This window comes from Indicator indicator, chromosome 17, assembly GCF_027791375.1.
Source record: "Indicator indicator isolate 239-I01 chromosome 17, UM_Iind_1.1, whole genome shotgun sequence".
Classification (NCBI taxonomy): Eukaryota; Metazoa; Chordata; class Aves; order Piciformes; family Indicatoridae; genus Indicator; species Indicator indicator.
Genome location: NC_072026.1, coordinates 11,569,992 through 11,592,937, shown reverse-complemented (window position 1 = coordinate 11,592,937; position 22,946 = coordinate 11,569,992). Strand labels below are relative to the sequence as shown.

The 22,946-nt window shown below is 40.1% G+C and overlaps 1 protein-coding gene across 2 annotated transcripts in view; it reads left to right on the top strand.

Moving 5' to 3' along the window:
* Positions 1-22,763, top strand: part of TENM1 (teneurin transmembrane protein 1) — a 241,021-nt gene extending 218,258 nt beyond the window's left edge. For both annotated transcript variants that reach the window (XM_054388650.1, XM_054388649.1), the window contains 7 exons: positions 3,693-3,865; positions 6,688-6,923; positions 13,296-13,592; positions 17,705-18,092; positions 18,774-19,994; positions 20,475-20,617; positions 22,005-22,763. In XM_054388650.1, coding sequence (XP_054244625.1) covers positions 3,693-3,865; positions 6,688-6,923; positions 13,296-13,592; positions 17,705-18,092; positions 18,774-19,994; positions 20,475-20,617; positions 22,005-22,763 — 3,217 coding nt within the window. The remainder of the gene's footprint in view (positions 1-3,692; positions 3,866-6,687; positions 6,924-13,295; positions 13,593-17,704; positions 18,093-18,773; positions 19,995-20,474; positions 20,618-22,004) is intronic.
* The last annotated feature ends 183 nt before the right edge of the window (positions 22,764-22,946 follow it).

Below are 22,946 nucleotides of genomic sequence, written 5' to 3'. Positions count from 1 at the left end.
CATACCTGTGCCTTGGAAGGGTTCATATGATGCATATGATTTACACAAAGAAACTTCTGCTAAATGAAACAGGTTTTCCTACTTTCCCAGCTTTAACTGCAGGCTAGGTAGCACTGTCCTTGCTGATACTGTCAGATGTCCAGTCTTTGCACAACCACTCACTTCTACCAGTCCAGATCAGTCAGTAGAAATTAGCAGAACTACGACTATTAGTGTCACAAAATCAACAGCAAAAGTAAATAGCAAAGTTGTGTCATTAGTATTTATATTCAGGCCAACATTTTAAGTCATCTTCATAATATATTCCAAATTCCTGAGTGGCTGATACACAGAATGTCACCCACTCTGCTGCAGTCAGAGGGTCAGCTGACTAATCATCTCCATGCTGAGTAGATGTGCTATCTGCCATAGATAGTTCTTGGGGCATGATGGTCCTTAGATATCCTTTAACCAGACATTCTTTTCCAGATTGGTCACATTCTGAACCTGAATTTGAACCTGATTTCAGTTTGAAAATAGAATTTTTTTAATTGTTTACTTATACCTGAATTAATTCCAAGTCCTATATGAACATAGTGTTGGAGTTAAGATAATTGTCATTTGAGCAACTTTCACATTGCTTGGAATCATCTTCTCTGTTTAAGCTAGATTTGCATTCACATCCCAAAGTTCAACCCATGGCACTGTGAAGCTGAAATAGGGATGGGTTTGTTTAGGATCACATATCACACATATTTGGGAGTACAAGCAAAGACAAGGAACTGTTCAGAAATCTACCTATATGTCAGATCTGCTCACAGAGGGAAATTATTAAGAGGTAGAAAACCACCTACAAACGTACTTGTCATCCATCTACTCTAATCTGATGGAATGGAAGTACTGAAAGAGCTCTTGCATAAAATTATAGCTAATGTAAAATTTTCAGTCATCTAGATTTTTTTTAATACTGTATCATTAAAGCTGTAAAGAGGGAGGGGGAGCACTGGGCCTCTATTAAATCAAGGACAAGAAAACACCTGCAAGAAACAACTCTCACTGAAAAAATTAATTAGACCGCTTTCCCTCTGAAATGATATCACTCTTCACTGTGCTACATGTAGAAATGCAAATAGATTGTGAAGCTGTATCCCCAAGTGTGCTTTTCAAATATTGGTGAGTACTTCCTCATATGAGTACTGAAATCAATGCAATTATTTGCATGATTAAATGGTCACTGACATGATTAACAGTGGCATAACTGGGCCCCAAATTAACATTAAGAAATATGTGGTGATTTTGCCCCTATTAGTATGGGTTGGACATTGCTCTGCAGGAACTGAGTCCCAGTATGCCACTATTCATCATGTGAAAGGTGGCAGAATCTGTCCTCAGAGGCTTAGGTTTCTTGGAGCAATCTGGAATAAAGACAACATTTTAGATGGTCACATTGTGGAATCATTACTAAGACACTAATCTGTATGTTCTCCTTGAAGTCAGTGGGACCATCTACATGAGTCAGAGTCCATTAGCATGTGCTCTAATCTCATTAGAAGTCAGTACCATATCTGGCCAGCCATCCAGCCACAGCTTATCCCATTTTCAGCTACTTGGGGTCTTTTATATCTCAGCAGCAGCAAAACTGGATCCTTAGCAAAGATGGATTCCAAGGCTGCACACAAGTCCATTCCAATAAATTGGCTATATTTCCACCATTGAAATGCATCATTTGGGGATTTTTCTGTGGTGTGGTACCCGAGCCAAATAACCTAGCAATCTGTTGTGTTGGTTTGATCAAGCAGTACATTAAATACACCTGTCTAATATTCATGGAGTTTTCTGATGATGAAAAGTAGTTACGTGAGTCAAATTTAATGGCTGGGTGTGGCACCATGCAGTTTGCACAGAACCAGAATGAAGGCAGAATGTAAATAATTCATGTCATGTATATGAGGGCCATAGGAGGTGAAAGAGAGAGACGTATTGTATTTAACATTTGATCAATTTATTTGTCAAAAAATACCAAGATGTGCATTAGTTCATCTCCAGTGTTTCATTTGAAAAGAACAGCTACTCTATTTTTCTTCTTTATATTGTGCGGGGAAGAGAGCAAATCCTGTGGTTCTTTTTTCACCAATACTTCTTGTGACATATAGATTTTGTCTGACTAATTAGGGGGAAATAAAGATCCTAAGGAAATTATGCCAACACATTAAAGTGAAGGACATAGCCAGATCGTCTGCTGATGTGAATTGGAAGAGCTCTGTTGGAGTCAGTGGAACATTGCTGGTTGATTTGCCAGCTGAGGATGTTTTGTCAATGAGAGGAGACATGAAAAGTTAATTATGCTTTACTAGCTGCACAAATAGGTTTCTGTTTTACGAACAGAGTTGGTTCTACTCAAAAAAGTAAATCTGTAGTATCATTGAAGTGTCTTGGGACCTTATCACTCCCTACAACTACCTGAAAGGAGGTCGTAGCAAGGTGGAGGTTGATCTCTTCTCCCTAGTAGCAAGTGATAGAACGAGGCAAAATGCCTTCAGGTTTCACCAGGAGAGGTTTAGGTTGGATAATAGAAGAAGCTTCTTCACCAAAAGGGTTCTTAAACACTGGAATAGGCTCACCAGAGAGGTGGTTGAATCCCCATCCCTGGAGGTGTTTAAATGATAGAGACGTGGTGCTGAGGAACATGGTTTAGCACCAGACTTGGTAGTTAGATAATGATTGGGTCTTAAAGGTCTGATCCAACCAAAATGATTCTATGAATAAAAATGTGTTAGTATCAGCAAGGTTTTTAAGGTGAGGCATTAATATGAAACAGTATCAAGCATCAAGCAGAGTTCTGCGTTGTTTTCTGCGTGAACCATCAGAAAGAACAATACAGCTGCAGAACTCAAAAGACCTGTTGGAAACACTGATCCAGAGCTTCTGAATTAATTACTGACTTTTTCATAGCATGGCCTGATTCACATAAAGTACCTTAAATAAAATAATTTCTTTAGCACTGGTAAAATTCAGGTGAACTAGAATGCAGTGCTCTAGGTTCTGGGGCTGTTAGTTGTGGTGAGAAGTTTCTGCTGATTTGAATAGGCTGGTGACAAACACAAGAGTAAAAGCTATGCAGGCAACTTAATCACTGCAGACTTCACTCTGCCTTTATTGCTATTATACACTTTAGGTCCCCTTTTTAAATTCACCGTTCATGTTATGTACTTCACACATCAGCAACAAAAAGGAGTTTCTGAGTCTCGCAGAGTCTAAAATTTGGGTTTATTTAAATTTATGGTAAGAAAACGCCTTTTGGGGGGAGCGGTTTTGCTTGAATGCCGAGTGACCTCCAGTGGCCACCCTCCCTAATCACAGTTCCAACCATCTGTGTAGTGCAGAAACCTCTGGCAGCAGCTGAGTGATGGAGGTAACATCTTGTGCTGTTCCCATCTGTCTTTTATCCAGCACCACTGATAAAGAGAGGAAGAAAGAATTTGGATTAGGTAATGAATGCAATTTGGGTGAATAAATGGAGCAGTTCTTACCTTTTACATATCGCACAATACTGAGAATGCTTCTGGGTTTTTTTCTCTCTCTCTTTTTCTTTCTTTCTGTCTTCCTGTCTTTCTTTCTTTGTCTTCTTGTCTTTCTGTCTTTCTTTCCTTTTAGGAGTCTCTAGAAGACAATAGTGATGTATTTTCATGGCTTTTTGACCTCATGTCTTGCAGATATGACTCTGATGGCCATCTGACCAATGCAACCTTCCCAACTGGGGAAGTCAGCAGTTTCCACAGTGATGTTGAGAAACTAACACGAGTGGAACTTGATACTTCAAATAGAGAGAACGTGATCACAGCCACAAACTTCTCAGCTACCTCTACAATATATACTTTAAAACAAGGTAATTAAAGCATTTCTGTTATTTCTTTCCTAATTATTAAATTTCAGGCCCTAGACAACATTGCATTCTTAACTGTTTCCAGGGGAAAAAAAGAAGACATTATCGTGAAATCATTGAATGATTTGGTTTGGAAGGGACCTTTAAAGGTCATCTCATCCAATCCTTCTGCAGTGAGCAGGGACAACTTTAACTAGGTCAGTCTGCTCAGAGCTCTGTCCACCCTGACCTTGAATGTGTCAAGAGGCAGGATTTCTACCACCTCTCTGGACAACCTCTTCCAGTGTTTCACCACCACTGTAAAAAACTCTTCCTTGTATCTAGCCTTAATCTCTCTTTTAATTTCAACCATCACCCCTTATCCTGTCACAACAGGCCTTGTTAAAAAATCTGTTCTGATCTTTCTTATAGGCCCCCTTTGAGTACTGAAAGCTTGCTGTAATGTCTCCCCAGAACCTTCTCTTCTCCAGGCTGAAAAGCCCCAGCTCTCCCATCCTGTCCTCATAGGAGAGGTACTTCAATTTTGTGGCCCTGCTCAGGATCCAGTCCAGCAAGTTAATGTCCTTGTGCTGAGGACTTCAGAGCTGGATGCAGTATTCCAGAGGAGGTCTCACCCAGAGCGAAGTGGCGGAATTACCTCCCTTGATCTGCTGGCCACACTTCTTTTGGTGCAGAACACGTTAGAATTAGTTCATTTGTTTCTTCCTTGCTTCCCTGCAGATAGCTAGATCCTAGTTATGATTTTCCTGGGATACCAATCAGAGACAAACCACAAGTGAATTCTTTTCCTCCTAGAAGACTTTCATGGATAGATTCTTCAATTTCTCCATGCTTTACTGTCATGCTACTTTCTACTTCAGTATCTATAGTACACAGAGCTTTGTTGCCTGGAAGAGTGGCATGTTCTACTGATGGTTTAGAGCTAAAATGCCTTGTTTGGCCAATGCTGTGAATTCTTTCTGGCTGTGAATTCTTTGTGGTAGTGCTGTGTCCTGGTGACAACACTTATAGGAAAGAGGAAAGGACCCACCTCTGCAGGTTGGTTGCATTGGGAATGAGATTTTGGATCAGGCTTTGTAGTCACCACACTATTTCCCTTGCAATATCATATCTCTCAAGAAGAACTTCCTCCCTCCCTAATCGATGTACTCTGATGTCCTTCTCCAGATTTTGCAGTCTCATCACCAAAGTTCTGGGTTTATATAGTTTAATTGATCTGGCTTTGAGAGAGCTGGTGCTGGGAAATAGCTCTCTGATTTTCTTCCTTGCAGCTTTTGATCTGTAAGAAAATAGGGAGAACTTACATCAACAAGATACTCACTCATTCCTCTTCACTATTATATTGCAGAGAGAGCACTGAATAAGTGGAAATAATTGTATTGTTGTATCATCTGTTAGACTTTGTCCAAGTGACCCCATCTGCTCTTTTTGTCATCCACACACTGCATGACTGTGCCAGTCCTTAAATCTGAAAGTCCTCAAGGTTAGTATGTTAGCAAATTCCATCTCAGGAAAGTGCTAGCACACTATGGGCAGTGCCAGAAATGAACAGCTATAGTAATAACTGTAGTTATTATTATACCTACAGTATTTACAAATTCATGTAATTTGCATATTTCCATGTCTCTGTGAAACTATCATGAAGCACCCTTTGAACAAGCAGTCAGACATGGTATCCCTACATCTGAGTCACAAAGTCTCTTTTAATGTAATTCTTGTTATCTTCACTTTCTTATATACTCAACAGTTAGCCATGATAACATTAAAATCTCTTCCATCCAAAGCAATTCTATTTTCCACATACTCAGGTCTCAAGAGCCAGAATGGTTAGTTCTGTGTGGACCAGCTTAAAAAAGGATGCTTTTCGTAGTCCCTAGCTGGTATGACTTCAATTGCATTTTAAGGGTGAGACTTTGTCTCTTAGTGCTAAACATTCAGGATCGTGAGGGAGTTGCTCCCCTGGCAGCTGAGCCACAGTAAGCTCCTGCATCCTCCTCTTCGTCCTATCATGACCAAATGCAAAATGATGTGACACAGCTCTGTCTGCAGTGGAGGAGCTGCAGTTCCCAGGCAAAAGAAAGGGAGTGTGCACTAGCTGTATGCCTTTGTGTCCTTTCAGTGGAGACCTACTCTGGACCTTCTCTGTGCTTCTGGCAGTTTTAGGTAGGAAAAGGAGACTGTGCTAGGTCATCCCAGCTGCCCTCAACAGCCTTCTGTGGCACAGTCCTGAGCCTCTGGGGCTGCTCATGGTGCCACTGTTAACTTGTTCGTTTTTCTGCCACTGAGCACTTTGGACTGGGTCTCTTGCACCAGGATTCAGGCTTGTGGCTGTCACTATGCCTCTACCCTGGGGTCCTGCTGCTAATGGGGAAGATGAGGACATTCTAGTATGGTGATACAGGGAAAAGGGGCAGAATGGGAGACTAGCCATCATCCTTGACATTTCGAAAATGGCTTTCATGCCTGACCTCTTACTCATTGCAGTCACTGAAGCAGCACATTGTCCTGTTAGCAGATCTCAACTTGTTAAAATCGTTAGAATGTTAATGGTCAAAACCCAGCCCTTGGGTTTGGATACTTTAAAGTTGAAGGCAAAAGCTCTGCTGCAGGAAACGTTCACAGTGGAAATCATCAGGCTAAATGCCATGAAAAGCTGTTCAGACATGGGGAGGCCTGGAGGTTGCAAAATTCACACTGCAGTTGTTATATGTTCAGCTGTCTGTAACCTAGGGACAAACAAAGCCCTGTTCCACCTAACATTTGTTTCTAAGATCTGTGGATCTGAACTTTTCTCTGTCCCTGTGTTTGGTTGTTTTTTTTGACAGATAACACACAGAATATCTACCGGGTCAGCCCCGATGGGTCTCTGAGAGTCACCTTTGCCAGTGGAATGGAAATCACACTTAACACAGAGCCTCATATTCTAGCAGGGGTTGTCAGCCCCACTTTAGGAAAGTGCAATATCTCTCTTCCTGGAGAGCATAACTCAAATCTCATTGAATGGAGGCAAAGGAGGGAGCAGACCAAAGGCAATATCTCCACATTTGAGAGAAGACTAAGGGTAAGGCCTCCTCTTGTGCAAAGTGCAGTGCTCCCTTTGAAAACCATCAAACTAAAATCATGTTGAAATGTTCTACTTTGCAAGAAAAGCAATGGAAAGTTTGTATCAATGGTGGACTCCAGCCATGCATTTCAAAACCAAACTCCTCCAACAGTCACAGGGATGTTTGATCTCAGTTTGACTATGGTTGTGAGACTTGACCTCAAGACATAATTACTTTTTTTCTTCCTCTTCTTTTTCAACTAAGAGCTTAATTACAGCTTTGGAAGAAGCTGTGAGCAAAGGACGATGCATAGTTAGTCAGGCACAGCAGCAGAGACAGTGCCACATTCTCCCTCTCTCAGATCTATCTTTCTTCTAGGGAACATCACAGGTGCCAGCCTCCATCTGGGGCAGAAATTGTTGCAGGGCACACCTTGGGTGTCCTGGCCAATGTGTTTCCCACAAGCCAGAGTGATGCAGAGCCTCCTGTGTATCCAGACAGGCCATGCATTCTGCTGGCTACCACAAACTCTCAAACGTCCTCACTCCCTCTGGCTGGATTACACTATGGCTCTAATAAAGAATTACTAGAACATTGCATCCATGGTTTATTTTTATCTGTGAGGAAAATTCACAGATTACAATGACAGATGGTCAACATTCAGCATTTAATTATGTAATGCTAAGTCTCAAAGAGACTGCTACCTTGCAGAGCAGGTTTTTTACAAAATCAGTTCTGTTTATCACATGAATGCCCTTTAAAATGTCTGTACCACTAGTATGACTGGGAATTTTGGCCTTACAAATATCACATTATTAGCTACAACCTGTCTGGATAGGTATTTTCCCTGAAGGTACATCTGTTAGCTTTGAAAATATTGAGATTATTATTAAAATCTCAGCATTGTGTTTTTGTTATGAGATCCTACATATTTAAGTTTATCATCTGTTTCACTTTCAACTGCACTGATCAGTCAGTAACACACTGATGATCTGGCCAGACTGGCTACTGTCAGTGAGAAACATATAATTGAAAGGACATCTTTCAGATTCGACAATCACAGTTAGTTTATTAGGATCTTACAAGTGGGGGAAACCTTTGTTTAGTGTTTCTTACCCATCCTCTGACCGTCTCCAGCCATAGCGTGAGTCCTTATAGCCTTGTTTATGGAGGCAGCTGAACTTAGAACAGTGACAAACCTGTGTTAAGATGGCTGAATCCAAATTATGGCCCTCATGGTATACATTACCTTACAAATTTGATTTTGCTGTGATTTGGTACTTAAATAATGGCATCTTTTAACAATCTTTTGTCATAAAAGTCATAAAGAGAAGAGTGTAGTGAGTCATCTGTTCTGCTTACATTGCTATGGCAAACTTGTTCAGAACAGTTATAATTATTTCATTGTGCACAGTTTTCCTACATAGTTGGTATTTCCTGTTGTTGAAATTGATTGCAGGTTCTTTTTCCTCTTCTTTCCAGTGAGAAGATGGAAGTGTTTGATGTGCTACTGTTTTATATTCTCTACCCTTCTCAAAGTATCGTAGCATCATAGCAGTTGGCCATTGTTGTTAATTCAATTGTTGTCTTTTAATACCTACCCAAGATAAAGAAGGCTTATGGATTGTCCCTGCCTACTCACAAGGACAAGTCAGCTGCCTGTATTACAATGTTTTCATCTCCCTTGGCTGTTCTGAGCACTAGGACCATCTGTCTGAGAGCTGTCAGGGCAAGGCTGAAGGGAACCTGCTGGGATAGCACATTAAAAGAGGATTTGATTGTAGAAAGCAGGAGAATCTATTCTGTGCATAGGATGCACTATGTACATGGACATGACAGTTGGGACTGTTACTGCCAATAACATAGATGTCGGTGGGCACTGAGAAGCTTGCATAGGATGCTGATGGAGTGGGGAGTCAGTGGAGGTGGAAGGAGCCAAAAAGGCATAGCTGGCAAGAAAGACAAAGGAGAATTTACCCAGAGAGAGCTATCTCTCTTTTAAAGGAAATACGCAGGACAGCAGGAGGAAAAAGACCTTCATATAGTGTGTTTGAATCAGCATGCCAAATAATGAAAGGGATTTAGGGCTTGCTGTTGACACTTGAGAACTGCTGGGAAAAAAATGTGCCATTATTAGAAGCCCTTATGCTGGGTGAGATTCTGGTGAGACCTCCTGAAAATTTCTAGTGAGTTACATTTTAAAAGGAAAGGTTTTAAACACTTAATATGCTATGACTGGCACAATAGGAATTGTGTTAGAAAGCTTGCAATGTAGAGCAGAAAGAACTATGATGAACTTTGAAACTATATGTAATGAAAAGCTCTCGGGATTGGACTAGTTCTCAGTGGAAATGAACAGACTTGCGGGAGCCCTCAGTTAAAGAAAGAAAACAGCACAATGGAAGAGTTTTCTGAGAGAAAAAAAAAAAGGAAGAAGAAAAAAAAGGCATAGAAATGAGGTTTAAAGCTGTTAGAGATCAGTCCTGATACTGCCATTGAAACAAACGGCTTTGAGCGCTAAGAGGTATAAATTAGGAAACAGGTGACTGAGGATAAGATAAAGGATGACCTAGTTGAAGAGAAAAAAGCTTTTTCTTTTCTGGTTGGTCCTAACATTTCCAATTCTTAATCGTAATTAGCAACCATCTTGAAAGCATGTCACTCTGTTACAGTTCCTGCTTTGGAAAGAGGCCACTGTTAGCACATTCTGAATAACGCTGAAACCGTTGTGTTTCAAAAAGTGGGATTTTTGCATGGTGTGAACTCCCTGCTCTAGAAATAGTGCAGAAGTGAGTAAGTTAACTGAAATGCTAGAAAAGACATCTAACTTTATCTTGGTATCTAAATCAATGTGGGAAATGGGAATTAATCACAGGTTTCCTTGAAGTGCAGAACTGCCAGCCCTGGAGCTTCCTGAAAGTATATAAAACAGTCTGTGGGCATGTATGCATTTTATATTAATAATAAATCTATGTACAATCAGGCACTTTAACATCAATCTTAATCTAGCAAGACTTCTTTTTTATCAATTGAACTGCTATTTTAATTGACTTCTAAAAATGAACCAAAGGCTGTTGTTAAAACCAATGAGCATGATGCATAATAATACCCTGATTGGAATGCAGCTCTGTTCCCTCCTGGCTTTTGCATAACTTAGAGGAACTTGGCATTGGATGTAGTCCAGGTTTTATAACTGAATATCTGCAAATTTGAAAATTGAATGCTTGGCCAGTCTTAACCTATTTTGCTTCTTTTTTTTCTTTTTTTTTCTTTTTTTTAATAACAAAAATGAAGCAACTCACTGGCCTCAATTCAGAAGTCCTGCAGAAACAGGCTTTGTCAGCTATGTTTGTTATTGTATTTAGCAAATGATCTCCCTTTATTTACCAATCATACAGCAAGTTCTAATGATCAGGCCAAATCTTCTGCCAATGTGTGTCAGTTTATGTTAACTGAAATCAAAACACAGACAAGGAAATAATACAATCATCAGAACAAGAGGACACAGTCTCAAGCTGCACCAGGGGAGGTTTAGGCTGCAGGTGAGGAGAAAGTTCTTCACAGAGAGAGTGGTTGGCCATTGGAATGGGCTGCCCAGGGAAGTGGTGGAGTCACCATCCCTAGAGGTGTTCAAGAGGGGATTGGACGTGGCACTTGGTGCCATGGTTTAGATAGTCATAAGGTTTAGGGTGACATGTTGGACTCGATGATCTTTGAGGTCTCTTCCAACCTTCTTGATTCTTGATCTCATCTACACATTGTAGACAGTTTTGGCTTCAGAATGTAAGTTAAGAGAATCACAGGTTTTGGGAGGGACCTCTGGAGAACATCTAGTCCAACCCCACTGCAGGTTCACTGAGAGCATTAGGAATGCTTCAGAGGAATGCATCCAGGTGGGTTTTGAATGAGATGGAGACTCCACAGCCTTTCTGGGTGGCCTGTTCCAGTGGTCTACCACCCTCAAAGTAAAGAAGTTCCTCCTCTTATTTAGATGGAACCTCCTATGTTCATGTTTGTGCCATTACCTCTGAAAAACACCACTGAAAAAAGCTTGGCCCCATCCTCTTGACACCCGCCACTTAAGTATTGGTAAGATTCTCCTTCAGTCTTCTCTAGACCAAAAAACCCCAAGTCACTCAGCCTCTCTTCTTAAGAGTGATGTTCTATTCCTCCAGTCATCTTTGTAGCCCTGCAAAATGCACATTTGTGTGCTTATTTACGCTGCAAAATTCTAGCTATGAAACTAAGGGAAGTAGACTCAACAATTGCTTAAACATATATAATAAATTTATCTTTTTATGCACTGCTAATGTTATTATTGAAGTCAGACAAATTTTCTCCCCATTTTCATCAGCTGAAATTCTGACCTGATATTGCTTTCAGAAACCAATTTTCCCTGGCTTGTAAGGGAACACATGAACTCCAGACTCTCACAGCAGCTCCTAACAACATTGTATGTGCATTGGAGGAGTCATCCCATCGGAAGCCAATGGCATTTGAAATCAGCTTTTCAGTGACAACATTGAAATGAGGCCTCCTACCTCCTTATTTCCCTGCCTTGGCCTGAGAAGGGTGTTACATTTAATTTAAATCTAATATGATAAAGAAATGAGACATAAAATGTGGAATATAAGGGAAGTAATGGCTTCCACCCAAACCTTATTTTAATTCTGAGCTTCCAAATACTGCTGCCATCCACTTCATTGCTAATTCTGCCTCTGATTTTCAATCTTATTTGTTGCATTGTCCCTGTAATTCAGATTGCAAGCAATTTTCTTTCTCCTAACTCCATTCTACAATAATAATAATAATAACAATAAGAACATTAAATATGTGCATAGACAGTAAATGAATATGAGCCAGGGTATATCCCCTGCTTGCTTTTCAGTTGTTTTACCACCAAGAGTGTTTACTTTCAGAAGTGGCAAGAAGTTTGCAAGGAAATGTATTATAATAAACTTAATCCATCAGACTTTATATAAGCAAATATAGTTGAACTGAGCATCACATTTTACTTGGGCTCCTTAACTATCATTAGAGCATAAATTGTAATAGTTACAAGCAGTCTACAGGGCTATATGGGTATTTTACAGCTATTGTAAATGAACACTATTAAAGTGAGACATATGTGTATATAAAACCCCAGGAATGGTAGTTGAAGAAAGAACACCTGCTTCTTCTAGATTTTCAAATTATTTTGTATCTAAAAACAGAATGGGGAAAGAAAAAAAAAGTTCTTTCTAATCATTACCACCATATGATCCCAGCTTGAATTATTAAACAGGTATTCTTAACGATTTATTTTACGGCTATGCCTCCAGGTCTCAATGAGGAGCAAGTCCTGTGCTGTGCACTGAGCTAACACCTGCACTGCCATCATCTCTGCTGTAAGGAATTTATTAATTGGAATAGATTAATATAAGTGATTAGATAAAATGCAATAGATTAATATGAGCATTGATCTGAAAAAAGTCAATGAACAATATCTTACAGCTCCCTAAATTATATCTCTGATTCAAATGGAATTTAACGGTGATTGCCCAGAGACTGTGTGATGTAACAAGGTAGATGATGAAAGTACTGGATAAATGTGTTTTGTCTTCATGAATCTTGCTTAGCTTTGAACATGGTTTACTGAGAAGTGGGCTGTCCCTCTGCATTGTCCTTCTGGACCATAAAAGTTAACAGATTGTGTCACAGTCTTTCCCCTTAGTCTATCGGACACAGTGGAACTTAACAAATGTTGCAGGCCCCTAATATGCTGGGAAACCTAAAACAAGGAACAAGCAACAAGTGCTGGAATCAGGCACTGGTGCTGCTGGCTTTCATGAGCTCTGGGGTGGGCTGGTTTTGTGACAACATATGAGGGTGCTGGTGAGCAGGGTCTTCCAGAGATGCAACCACAGTCTGTGCCTTTGCAGCATTGGTATGCAACCTAGTGTGAGCTACCCCAGAGCAATAGCTGACCTGTCAACATTAACAGAGCTTAAGAAAGAGGATATGAGATAGGATATGCTTGTTAATTAGTGAGCTTAACTGCACATCTTTGGCTGGAGTCAAAAGGTTTCTACCCACAGAGAGATGAAAGTTGGGAAGAAAGAAGAAAGACTTAGGAAAAGGTAAAGTAGGAGGTGAGGGTTTACCACATGGAAACAGGAAGCATCTAGTGATGCTAAGTATAATAATACCAAATGCAAGCAGCGTTTTGTTTCTTGGACCTCCTGTCTCTCGTCTGAATATTTTTCTGTTTTCTTGTCTTTGATAAGACCTAATTTCACCATCATACTGTTAAACCACTGCACATTTTGATTAGAGCTGGCAGAGTAATGTTTGCATTGGGTGTGATGAAGAGGTACTGTTTTCTTACCTTAATGTATCTTTGTGTTTAGGCCCACAACAGAAACCTGCTCTCCATTGACTTTGATCATGTAACAAGAACAGGAAAGATTTATGATGATCATCGCAAATTCACTCTTCGGATTATGTATGACCAGACAGGACGCCCAATTTTATGGTCACCCATCAGCAAGTACAATGAGGTCAACATCACTTATTCACATTCTGGATTAGTCACCTATATCCAAAGAGGAACCTGGACTGAGAAAATGGAGTATGATCCAAGCGGGAACATAATTTCCAGAACATGGGCAGATGGTAAAATATGGAGTTACACATATTTAGAAAAGGTAAATCATTTAAAAAGTGTGTTGTTGTCCTAAGGCAAAAGTATTTGTGTTGATTTAGTCACTATATTGTGAACCACATTATAATGCTATCTCTTGCAAGAGTGTCAAAGACGTTTTAAATAGAAAAGGCATACAATTACGTGACTAGATAAATGTGTCTCTGGACATGCTTAGACCTACATGTCATCAGTCCAGGCCTGCCATCATTTAGTTCTGAAGATAGTTATTAGCACCTCAGATTTAATTGGTAGGTAGAAATGACTTCTTGGTTTCAGTCCAAGTTTAAGTGAACAAAGGAGACTCTCACTGCTGAAAAACATGTTGCCGCTCTGTATAGCGTAGTCAAAAATATAAAGTCACTGAAAAGGAACTGTTTCCTCCCACAAACACAGTTCCTTTAAGCCAAAATTGCGAGCCAGCTTGTACAAGCTTGCACCTACTCAGTTCTGCACTGTAAAAAGGGATTGATTCTGTGAAGAGAAAGATTGCTTCAGTATTTATGAGAGCTATTTGGGAGTGGGGGGGAATATTAATATGAGTTATTACTGTACTTTTATAGTGACTTTGTGTCTAAATTGCCTGAGCATTGTAATTTTCATTTATGTCTATAGGTAATAGTCACAAGAGGGGAATAGATGTGGTACAGACTAAGAAGGAACAGCATCTCATTCATCTGTAGGAACATCTTGTTTGCTATCACCTTGTCTCTCTAAACCAAAAAGCCTATATTTATTTTTAAAGCTTTCATAACTTAGTATGAAATTGTATTCAGTGTCCTTTCAGACTTTTTTTTTTTTTAACTAGCAACATCTTAGACTATCAGATGTACCCTAAGTTTGCAGAACATTTTCTTTGACCCTGTTAAAAACAAGGAAAGGCTAGGAGAGGGCAGGTGAGGTAAAACTGATAGGGGGTATTACACACAGGAAATCCATCCACTTTGAAGTTATTTATATATCTGAAAGTTCCAAATGTGTACTTTTAAGATAAACTTCTCTGTACTTATTTTGAATATATTTAAACCTGATCCTCCAAAAATTTAAACCTAATCCAGAGGGAAAAAAAAATATTTAGACTGGAGACTGCATAAAAATGGGATTCCTTCCTTGTCTGCATGCAGGCAGTACAGTTCTTCCGTCTGTGAACAAGACTGGCAAACCCTAGAAGCTTCAGAAGTTTGGTTCAGATAAATTTGTCAAGGTTTCTTTTTGCCTGTATGCACTTCTGCAAATTGCAAGTAAACAGGCAGTACAGCTTTTAAATATTTGGGCAATGTAACCTTTGGAGATATCTTTTCTTTGGGTCTAATGAACCACAATTTTGGAAAGATGCATAATTCTTCTCTTTCCAAGCCATTTTGTCTGTTCTTAGTTTATGATACACTTATAAATATAGTCACACAGCTTAAAACTTTTGTTCTGGAATTCTGCACAAGTGTCCAAATTCTGATCCTGTAGAAGCAAATGGCAAAAGCTTACTGGTTCAGGTAGCAGGCTTGGGTCATGCTGTAACTAGTCATTAATATGATTGAAAGTCACACCATGAACATAATCACCTAGCTATTTAATGTACTTTCATCACTGTTTATTCCTTCTGCCAAAGAAAGATGAATTCATGGTCAAAATTAGACATTGAAATATCATTTTTGTGGTTCCATTAAAGTCAATAACTCATTGTGTTAATTATGTAATGATTGCTAAAAGTTGTCTGAAACCTTGTAAGACCCAATGATTCCTTTTAGCAAAAAATCAATTACATAGTTCACTTCCAATTCATAGTGATTTAATTCTTCTTTTTTTTTTTTTTTGCACTTGATGAGTTAATTGTGCATCTTCAAAACTCTCTACTCCTTCCATAATTAGCTCAAATAATTAGGTCTTAGGAAGCACTATGACAGTAGCACTGCAAATATATTTTTTACGGATGAGATTCAGCTCCTCTGGTTTTGGTCACTTTCCTCAATTAGTTGATGGTGTCATAAAGTCTGAATACTCCCAAGCTCTCTTCCAAAATCCTGCCGTTTGCAACCCAAGTAGATGAGCAGGTGTGGGCGTGTATTGGACAAAACTGACATCTAGTGGTGAGGCTCAGCATTTCTGTGTACTCCCAATGGAGCTCCATGCAATTGCCACTGGCTGGTTTTGTCTGTACACCATGTGGCATCAATCTTGACATGGTTGACCAGGCTGTGGTTGCTTTTATAAAATGACAGCTTTTGGGATGTTTTATGAGCTACCCTCTGAAATCCTTTAAAACAATTAGAATCCAATTTGTGCAAAGAGTTGGAAAATCTATTGTAATGTTATTAGTATGAATTGGAAATTATTTTTTTTCTCTCTTTATGATATTGTCTAATAGGCTAGAGAGGATACTAAGGCTCCAACCTTTGTAACTGTCTATCCTTTTACTATCCTGGACAAAAGTGGAAAGGCCACAAAGTGCTGTAAAAATAGCACACAGGGGCACTAAAGTTATATTAGAGATGTTTCTGATCTTGTTATTCATACTCTGTCAGTGGCAGACAGCTTAAAAACAGGCTCGGGAGCAGTATATAGAGAGAGGCGTCACATCGGTGCTGGGAGAGAGTTCAGCCAGTGGTTTACTGCAGACTGGGGACTCTTGACTGAAGGTGAAAACCAAATAAACACTGTGTGTGTGTTAGAAATGCTTGGCAGCCCAGCAATAAAGGGATCAGAAGAAGCTCAGTGTAGAGGTCTGGCATCACCAGTTGGCAGAGGGTAACTTGCAAGTGTCATACGCTGGTGATCTCTGGCTGGTGTACAGGTGGCAGATGTCTTTCACCAGCGGCAGGAAGAAATACATCCTGTGACGGCAGGGGGTCGAGAGTGCAGAGAGGATGGCCAGGGCTTAGCCTGTCTTTTGAATAAGCACTTGAGTTATTTGTCAGAGCAAAGTGACTCAGGGCCAGTGTTACCTAACACATTGCTGGGCTGATCTCTGAGTGTTTCTTTCCCAGGAAGCACTCAGTTTAGAGGGGCAAAAAAGCCTTTTTTTTTTGTTGTTGTTGTTTGTTTTTCTGTTTTTTCTCTTGATTTCTTTCCCCACTGCTTTCTGGAAAAGCAGTCGCAGTGTTCCTCACAAGACTTTGCTTTGCATGATGCCTCAATGATGCAGAAGCCTGATAATTTTGCTTGTGTGCCTGGTGGGTCTGGGTTGTGAGCCAAGGACTGTGCACTGTGAGCATTGTGTCTGAGCTCAGTGGGCAGGGACATGCAGTGCTCTGGTCCAGTGGAGCAGGGGCAAGGCTACAAATTTCCCCCATACATTGTCATTCTGTGTTTTCATTATGCTTGTTTCAGTGGTGACTGTTCACTGTGCTCTTGTGACTCTGTGGCTTTGCACATGACTGGTGAAACAGTTTACAGAACCCAGACTTTAAATTTACATAGAAAAATGCCTGCCATGCTTGCATATTCATCTGCCAGTCAAACCCACCAGCCCACGGTTAAGCAGCACAGGACAAGTATCAAGTACTTGTGTAGAAATTATATTCTTTGTAAACGTTTCAAACCAGACATAGAAGCAGTCACACCAAACACTATTTTTGTCCATCTGTAAGTATGGAGATACAGTGACATCTGGAGCCATGTGCCTTTAATAGAAGACATGCAGAAAAAGGCGTAGGTCTGTGATAGAGATATGCAGAGTGCAAATAAAAGCTGAACACCTTGTACACACCATTGAAAGTTTCCCCTTTTCACCTCTCCTAGAAACATCTGCTGGTGCAGATGCTCTGCCTGTGTGTGAGGAAGAGTTTCCCTCTGTTTTTGCTTCCTGGGAGGATGACCTAAATATTTCAAAGCAACATAGTAAGTCAGCATGAGGCTGAAATGCTACTGAGAGCCACATCTGCTTTCCAGTTTGGAGGGCCTTACCTCTAGACTTATTATTATTCTCCTCCTGTTTTGTACCACCTTGCCAGACAGGTCTCCTGGAGCTGAAAGTTTCACCTGGCCTTGTACAGAAGAGAGGAAGAGCAAACGACCAGAGCGGCTGGTTGTTTCAGCATTTCCTTAACCTTAAGGCACTCATTAGATGAATAATGGCTAGTTTGATCAGTCACTTATGCTGCCATTCCTGTCTGATTGCAGTCCGTGATGCTCCTGTTGCACAGCCAGCGCCGCTACATCTTTGAGTACGACCAGTCTGACTACCTGCTCTCGGTCACCATGCCCAGCATGGTGCGCCATGCCTTGCAGACCATGCTGTCCGTCGGCTACTACCGCAACATCTACACCCCTCCAGACAGCAGCGCAGCCTTCATCCAGGACGTCACCAGAGATGGACGGCTTCTGCAAACACTCTATCCTGGGACAGGACGCAGAGTCCTTTACAAGTACACCAAACAGTCCCGACTTTCTGAGATCCTTTATGATACTACTCAAGTCACATTCACCTATGAGGAGTCTTCTGGGGTTATTAAAACAATACACTTAATGCATGATGGGTTCATCTGTACCATCAGATACAGGCAAACAGGTTTGTGGAACTGTGACTACTTTGCTAAAGTTTTTGGCCCTGATTCTGCACTTACCTAGCAAGAAATTCCATTGTTTTTATGTCTAGAAGTTCTATTTTATGTTTCCATAGAAAAATGTATGTGTATGTCTCTTCTGTCTATGTCCATAGGCACATATAGCTGTCCCATTTGAAATACAGTTTTCCTTCTGTTGCTTGATATGGAATAGCTCTTACAACGTTCGATTGTTTTTATTCCACCGCATGGATATTTGCTAAATACTAAATCCGGTTGTTTTATTGTTTGTATTTTCAAGTTTCCCTGTTTATTCCATAGTATAACATAAATTCAAAAGGACTATTTATATGAGGGAAGAAGCCACCATGTAAAATAAATTTAGAATTATCTTCTAAGCAAATAGAAATCATAATTATTAATAAAATAGGAGACGCTAATAAACATAGATAAAACAGATGTTAATAAAATATAAATATTTTGTAGAGCAAGCATTAATAAAGTTTTGTGAGGGAATAACATATTCTTAATGACATTTTCTGAGACTGTCAGACTGCTACTGAGTAGCAGTAAGGCTTAAGGGTACATCTGAGTTCATCACTTGTCTGTGCTAGACATGTAGGTTAAGTAAGATATAATTAATTATTTTTCTTGCTTTTCCTCTTTTCCCTCTCTGTTTTGGACAGGTCCACTTATTGGTCGCCAGATTTTCAGGTTTAGTGAAGAAGGGCTCGTAAATGCCAGGTTTGACTACAGCTATAACAACTTCCGTGTCACGAGCATGCAGGCCATGATCAACGAGACGCCTCTCCCCATAGATCTGTACCGTTACGTCGATGTTTCTGGCAGGACCGAACAATTTGGAAAATTCAGTGTCATTAATTATGATTTAAACCAAGTTATAACCACCACTGTGATGAAGCATACCAAAATCTTCAGTGCGAATGGGCAGGTGATTGAAGTACAATACGAAATTCTCAAGTCCATCGCTTACTGGATGACCATCCAGTATGATAATATGGGCCGCATGGTGATCTGTGATATTCGCGTAGGTGTAGATGCCAACATAACAAGATACTTTTATGAATATGATGCTGATGGTCAGCTTCAGACTGTGTCTGTGAATGACAAGACCCAGTGGCGCTACAGCTATGACCTTAACGGCAACATCAACTTGCTGAGCCATGGAAACAGTGCGCGCCTCACTCCTCTGAGATATGATCTAAGAGATCGCATTACCAGACTTGGAGAAATTCAATATAAAATGGATGAAGATGGTTTTCTCAGGCAAAGAGGCAATGAGATCTTTGAGTACAACTCTAACGGTCTGCTGAGCAAAGCGTACAACAAAGTATCTGGCTGGACTGTGCAATACTGTTACGATGGCCTTGGAAGACGAGTTGCAAGCAAATCAAGCCTAGGGCAACATTTACAGTTCTTCTATGCTGATCTCTCCAACCCAATAAGAGTAACTCATCTGTACAACCATACTAGCTCAGAAATAACATCGCTATATTATGATCTTCAAGGTCATCTGATTGCAATGGAATTAAGCAGTGGAGAAGAATATTATGTTGCTTGTGATAACACTGGAACACCTCTAGCTATATTTAGCAGTCGGGGCCAAGTCATAAAAGAAATTTTGTACACCCCATATGGCGAGATCTACCAGGACACTAATCCCGATTTTGAGGTTATCATTGGTTTTCATGGAGGGCTCTATGATTCTCTTACTAAATTAGTTCATCTGGGTCAGCGGGACTATGATGTCATTGCTGGTCGGTGGACAACACCAAATCACCATATATGGAAACACCTGAATGCTGTCCCACAACCATTTAATCTCTACTCGTTTGAAAATAATTACCCAGTTGGCAGAATCCAAGATGTTGCTAAATATACAACAGGTAAAAGTAACACATTTCCCATGAAAACACAACTTTAATCAAATTGTGGTATGGATTTGAGACTCAATAAATCTTTTGCTTACATTCAAAATTACTATTTGGCTCATATATTGAAGTTGTTTCCTTACTAGATAACATCTTACTGAGCTTGATCTGTTTTCTCTAGCCTTTATGGCAACCAAGAAAATAATTAATAGTTGTTTCTCCTGCTTTTCTGAGTGCTAAAATTAGGAGAAGCGCAGAGGCAGCTTCATTTGAATTTTTTCTATTATAAATTGTTAGAAGGTACACCATTGATTTGAATATAGCTATGCTTTGTAATCAAATGATCTGTTTGCTACAATAAATGCTGTAACCAGCACTGAAAACATAAATTGATGTGAAATCATTAATTCTGCAGAGCTGGAACTTCTGCAGACTATTCTTGCTTTTTCTAGGATTTATGTGCCTTGTTGCCAGCATGTTTTTCTTGTTTTGTAGACATTGGAAGTTGGCTAGAGCTGTTTGGTTTCCAGCTGCATAATGTGCTGCCTGGATTCCCAAAACCAGAGATAGAAGCTTTGGAGACAACATACGAACTTCTACAGCTTCAAACAAAAACCCAAGAGTGGGATCCTGGAAAGGTCAGCAAAACTGTTCTGTTCAGCTTCTTCTAATACTCAAGTAAGGAATTTTATTAGAAAATATCAAAGGCAAGGAAAGTAGCCTAATCATGCTAGGACTTCAATGTTGTCAGTTATGCACTGGCATCAGAGTGAAAGAGAGTTTGAAGGAGAAACTTTTAGCAGTACAGTGAAGGAACTTTTTACAGAGAAACCAAATTGGAAGGGCAGGATAGGCAAAAGGGTAAGAAGTTCTGTGAAAATTGAAAAAAATACAAAAAACACTTTGTGGAATGAAAAAATTAAGAAAACAGATTTTCATCTTTGTCAGCAGAGGTGCCAGAAGAGATTCAAAATCTCTGAGGGTATAAATGGCTTTATGAATCTCTACCTCTGCATAATTATTGTGGGAAAACAGAAATGCTATAGATTTGTAAGAGTGTCTGTAAACCTCCAGGGCTTATTTTCAATGAAGAAGAGCCATGCAGCCATTGTCAGGGTTTAACAAAGTAACTGCAATAGGACCAACTACTGATCTTCTGAGCAGGCATTTGAGTTTCCCATTTGACCATACAAGCATCTGTCAATAAAGAAATATGGCTTTGCAAAGACAAGAGAGAAAGATGCCTTTCCTCCAGTGTAGCCATGGAAAGGAAGTATAAAGTGGTGTGAGTTTATGTTCACAGCATTTAACACATTATTTTTCCTGTGCACAAATGACTGCACAAAATGCAGAGGGCCAGAGCTGATTCTAGTTGCAGGAGCATGTCCATGTAAAATCATCACTGAGATGTCAAAGAAGGTATTACAAAGACACAGAAGTATAGTGACAGATACGGTGTTAAAAAGACAAAACAGATGGTTGGAGTCAAGGTTTCTTTAGCTACAGTGGGGAGAAAGATCTACAGATCTGAAGTACTTGCAAGATTCCAATTGTTCTGGTGTCTTGAGACCTTCACAGCCTGCTTTCCTTACAGAAAGGGCTATAGAAAATCTTTACTGCTGTTTCACAGAAGATATAATTAGATGCATATAGACTTAGCATAGAATCATGAGAAAGAGGACAACTTTGAGCTGCCTAAGAGTCAAAAGACCAGCCATTAAAGGAACAATTCAAGGAGGAAGGAAGGAAGGGGGGGGGGAAAGGAAGAATGAATATGAATATAGCATTTGTGATAAACACATTTTGCACTTGATTTCAAGAAATTAAAGAATCCAGGAGATAGAAAGCAATACTGTAGGTGATTAAAAAGCTTGAGCCTATACCAGGCTCTGTAGATGTGCACAGTGTTTTCCACAAAAATTGAAGATCCATTGTAAGCAATTAAGTGGTCAGTAGGGTCTGTGAGACACTATAATGAACTGCAAGGTGCTAGTCTGCAAACTTTATTGGTATTTTCTTTTCCAGACTGTCCTTGGTATTCAGTGTGAGCTGCAAAAGCAACTCCGGAACTTTATATCCTTGGATCAACTTCCTATGACACCCAGGTATAGTGATGGCAAGTGCTATGAGGGAGTGAAGCAACCAAGATTTGCAGCTGTTCCTTCAGTATTTGGAAAAGGCATCAAGTTTGCTATAAAGGATGGTATAGTGACAGCTGACATTATAGGCGTGGCTAACGAGGACAGCCGGCGTATTGCTGCCATCCTCAACAACGCTCACTATCTGGAGAACCTGCACTTCACCATAGACGGTCGGGACACGCATTACTTCATCAAGCTGGGGTCTTTGGAAGAAGATTTGGCCTTAATCGGTAACACAGGAGGACGACGCATCTTGGAGAATGGTGTCAACGTAACAGTGTCACAGATGACTTCCGTGATCAATGGGAGGACTAGACGCTTTGCTGACATCCAGCTCCAGCACGGTGCGCTCTGCTTCAATGTGCGGTATGGAACAACGGTGGAAGAAGAGAAAAACCACGTGTTAGAAATAGCCAGGCAGAGAGCTGTTGCTCAGGCCTGGACTAAGGAGCAGAGGCGGCTGCAGGAAGGGGAAGAAGGCATTAGGGCATGGACAGATGGAGAGAAACAGCAGCTTTTAAGCACCGGGCGAGTACAAGGCTACGATGGATATTTTGTTTTATCTGTGGAGCAGTATCTCGAACTTTCTGACAGTGCCAATAATATTCACTTTATGAGACAGAGTGAAATAGGCAGAAGGTAACAAAGAAAATCTCTGCCTTTGCGTCACCAAAGACTGCCTGTTTTTAAACGTCAAATGGTTTATTGTATTGGTTTTTCTAGATCAGAACTCTGTATATATAAATATAGCAGAAAAAAACATATCCAACTGCCTTTAAATGTGACAGAAGATGGTATTTTAATATTGTTCATTTAACTCTTTGAG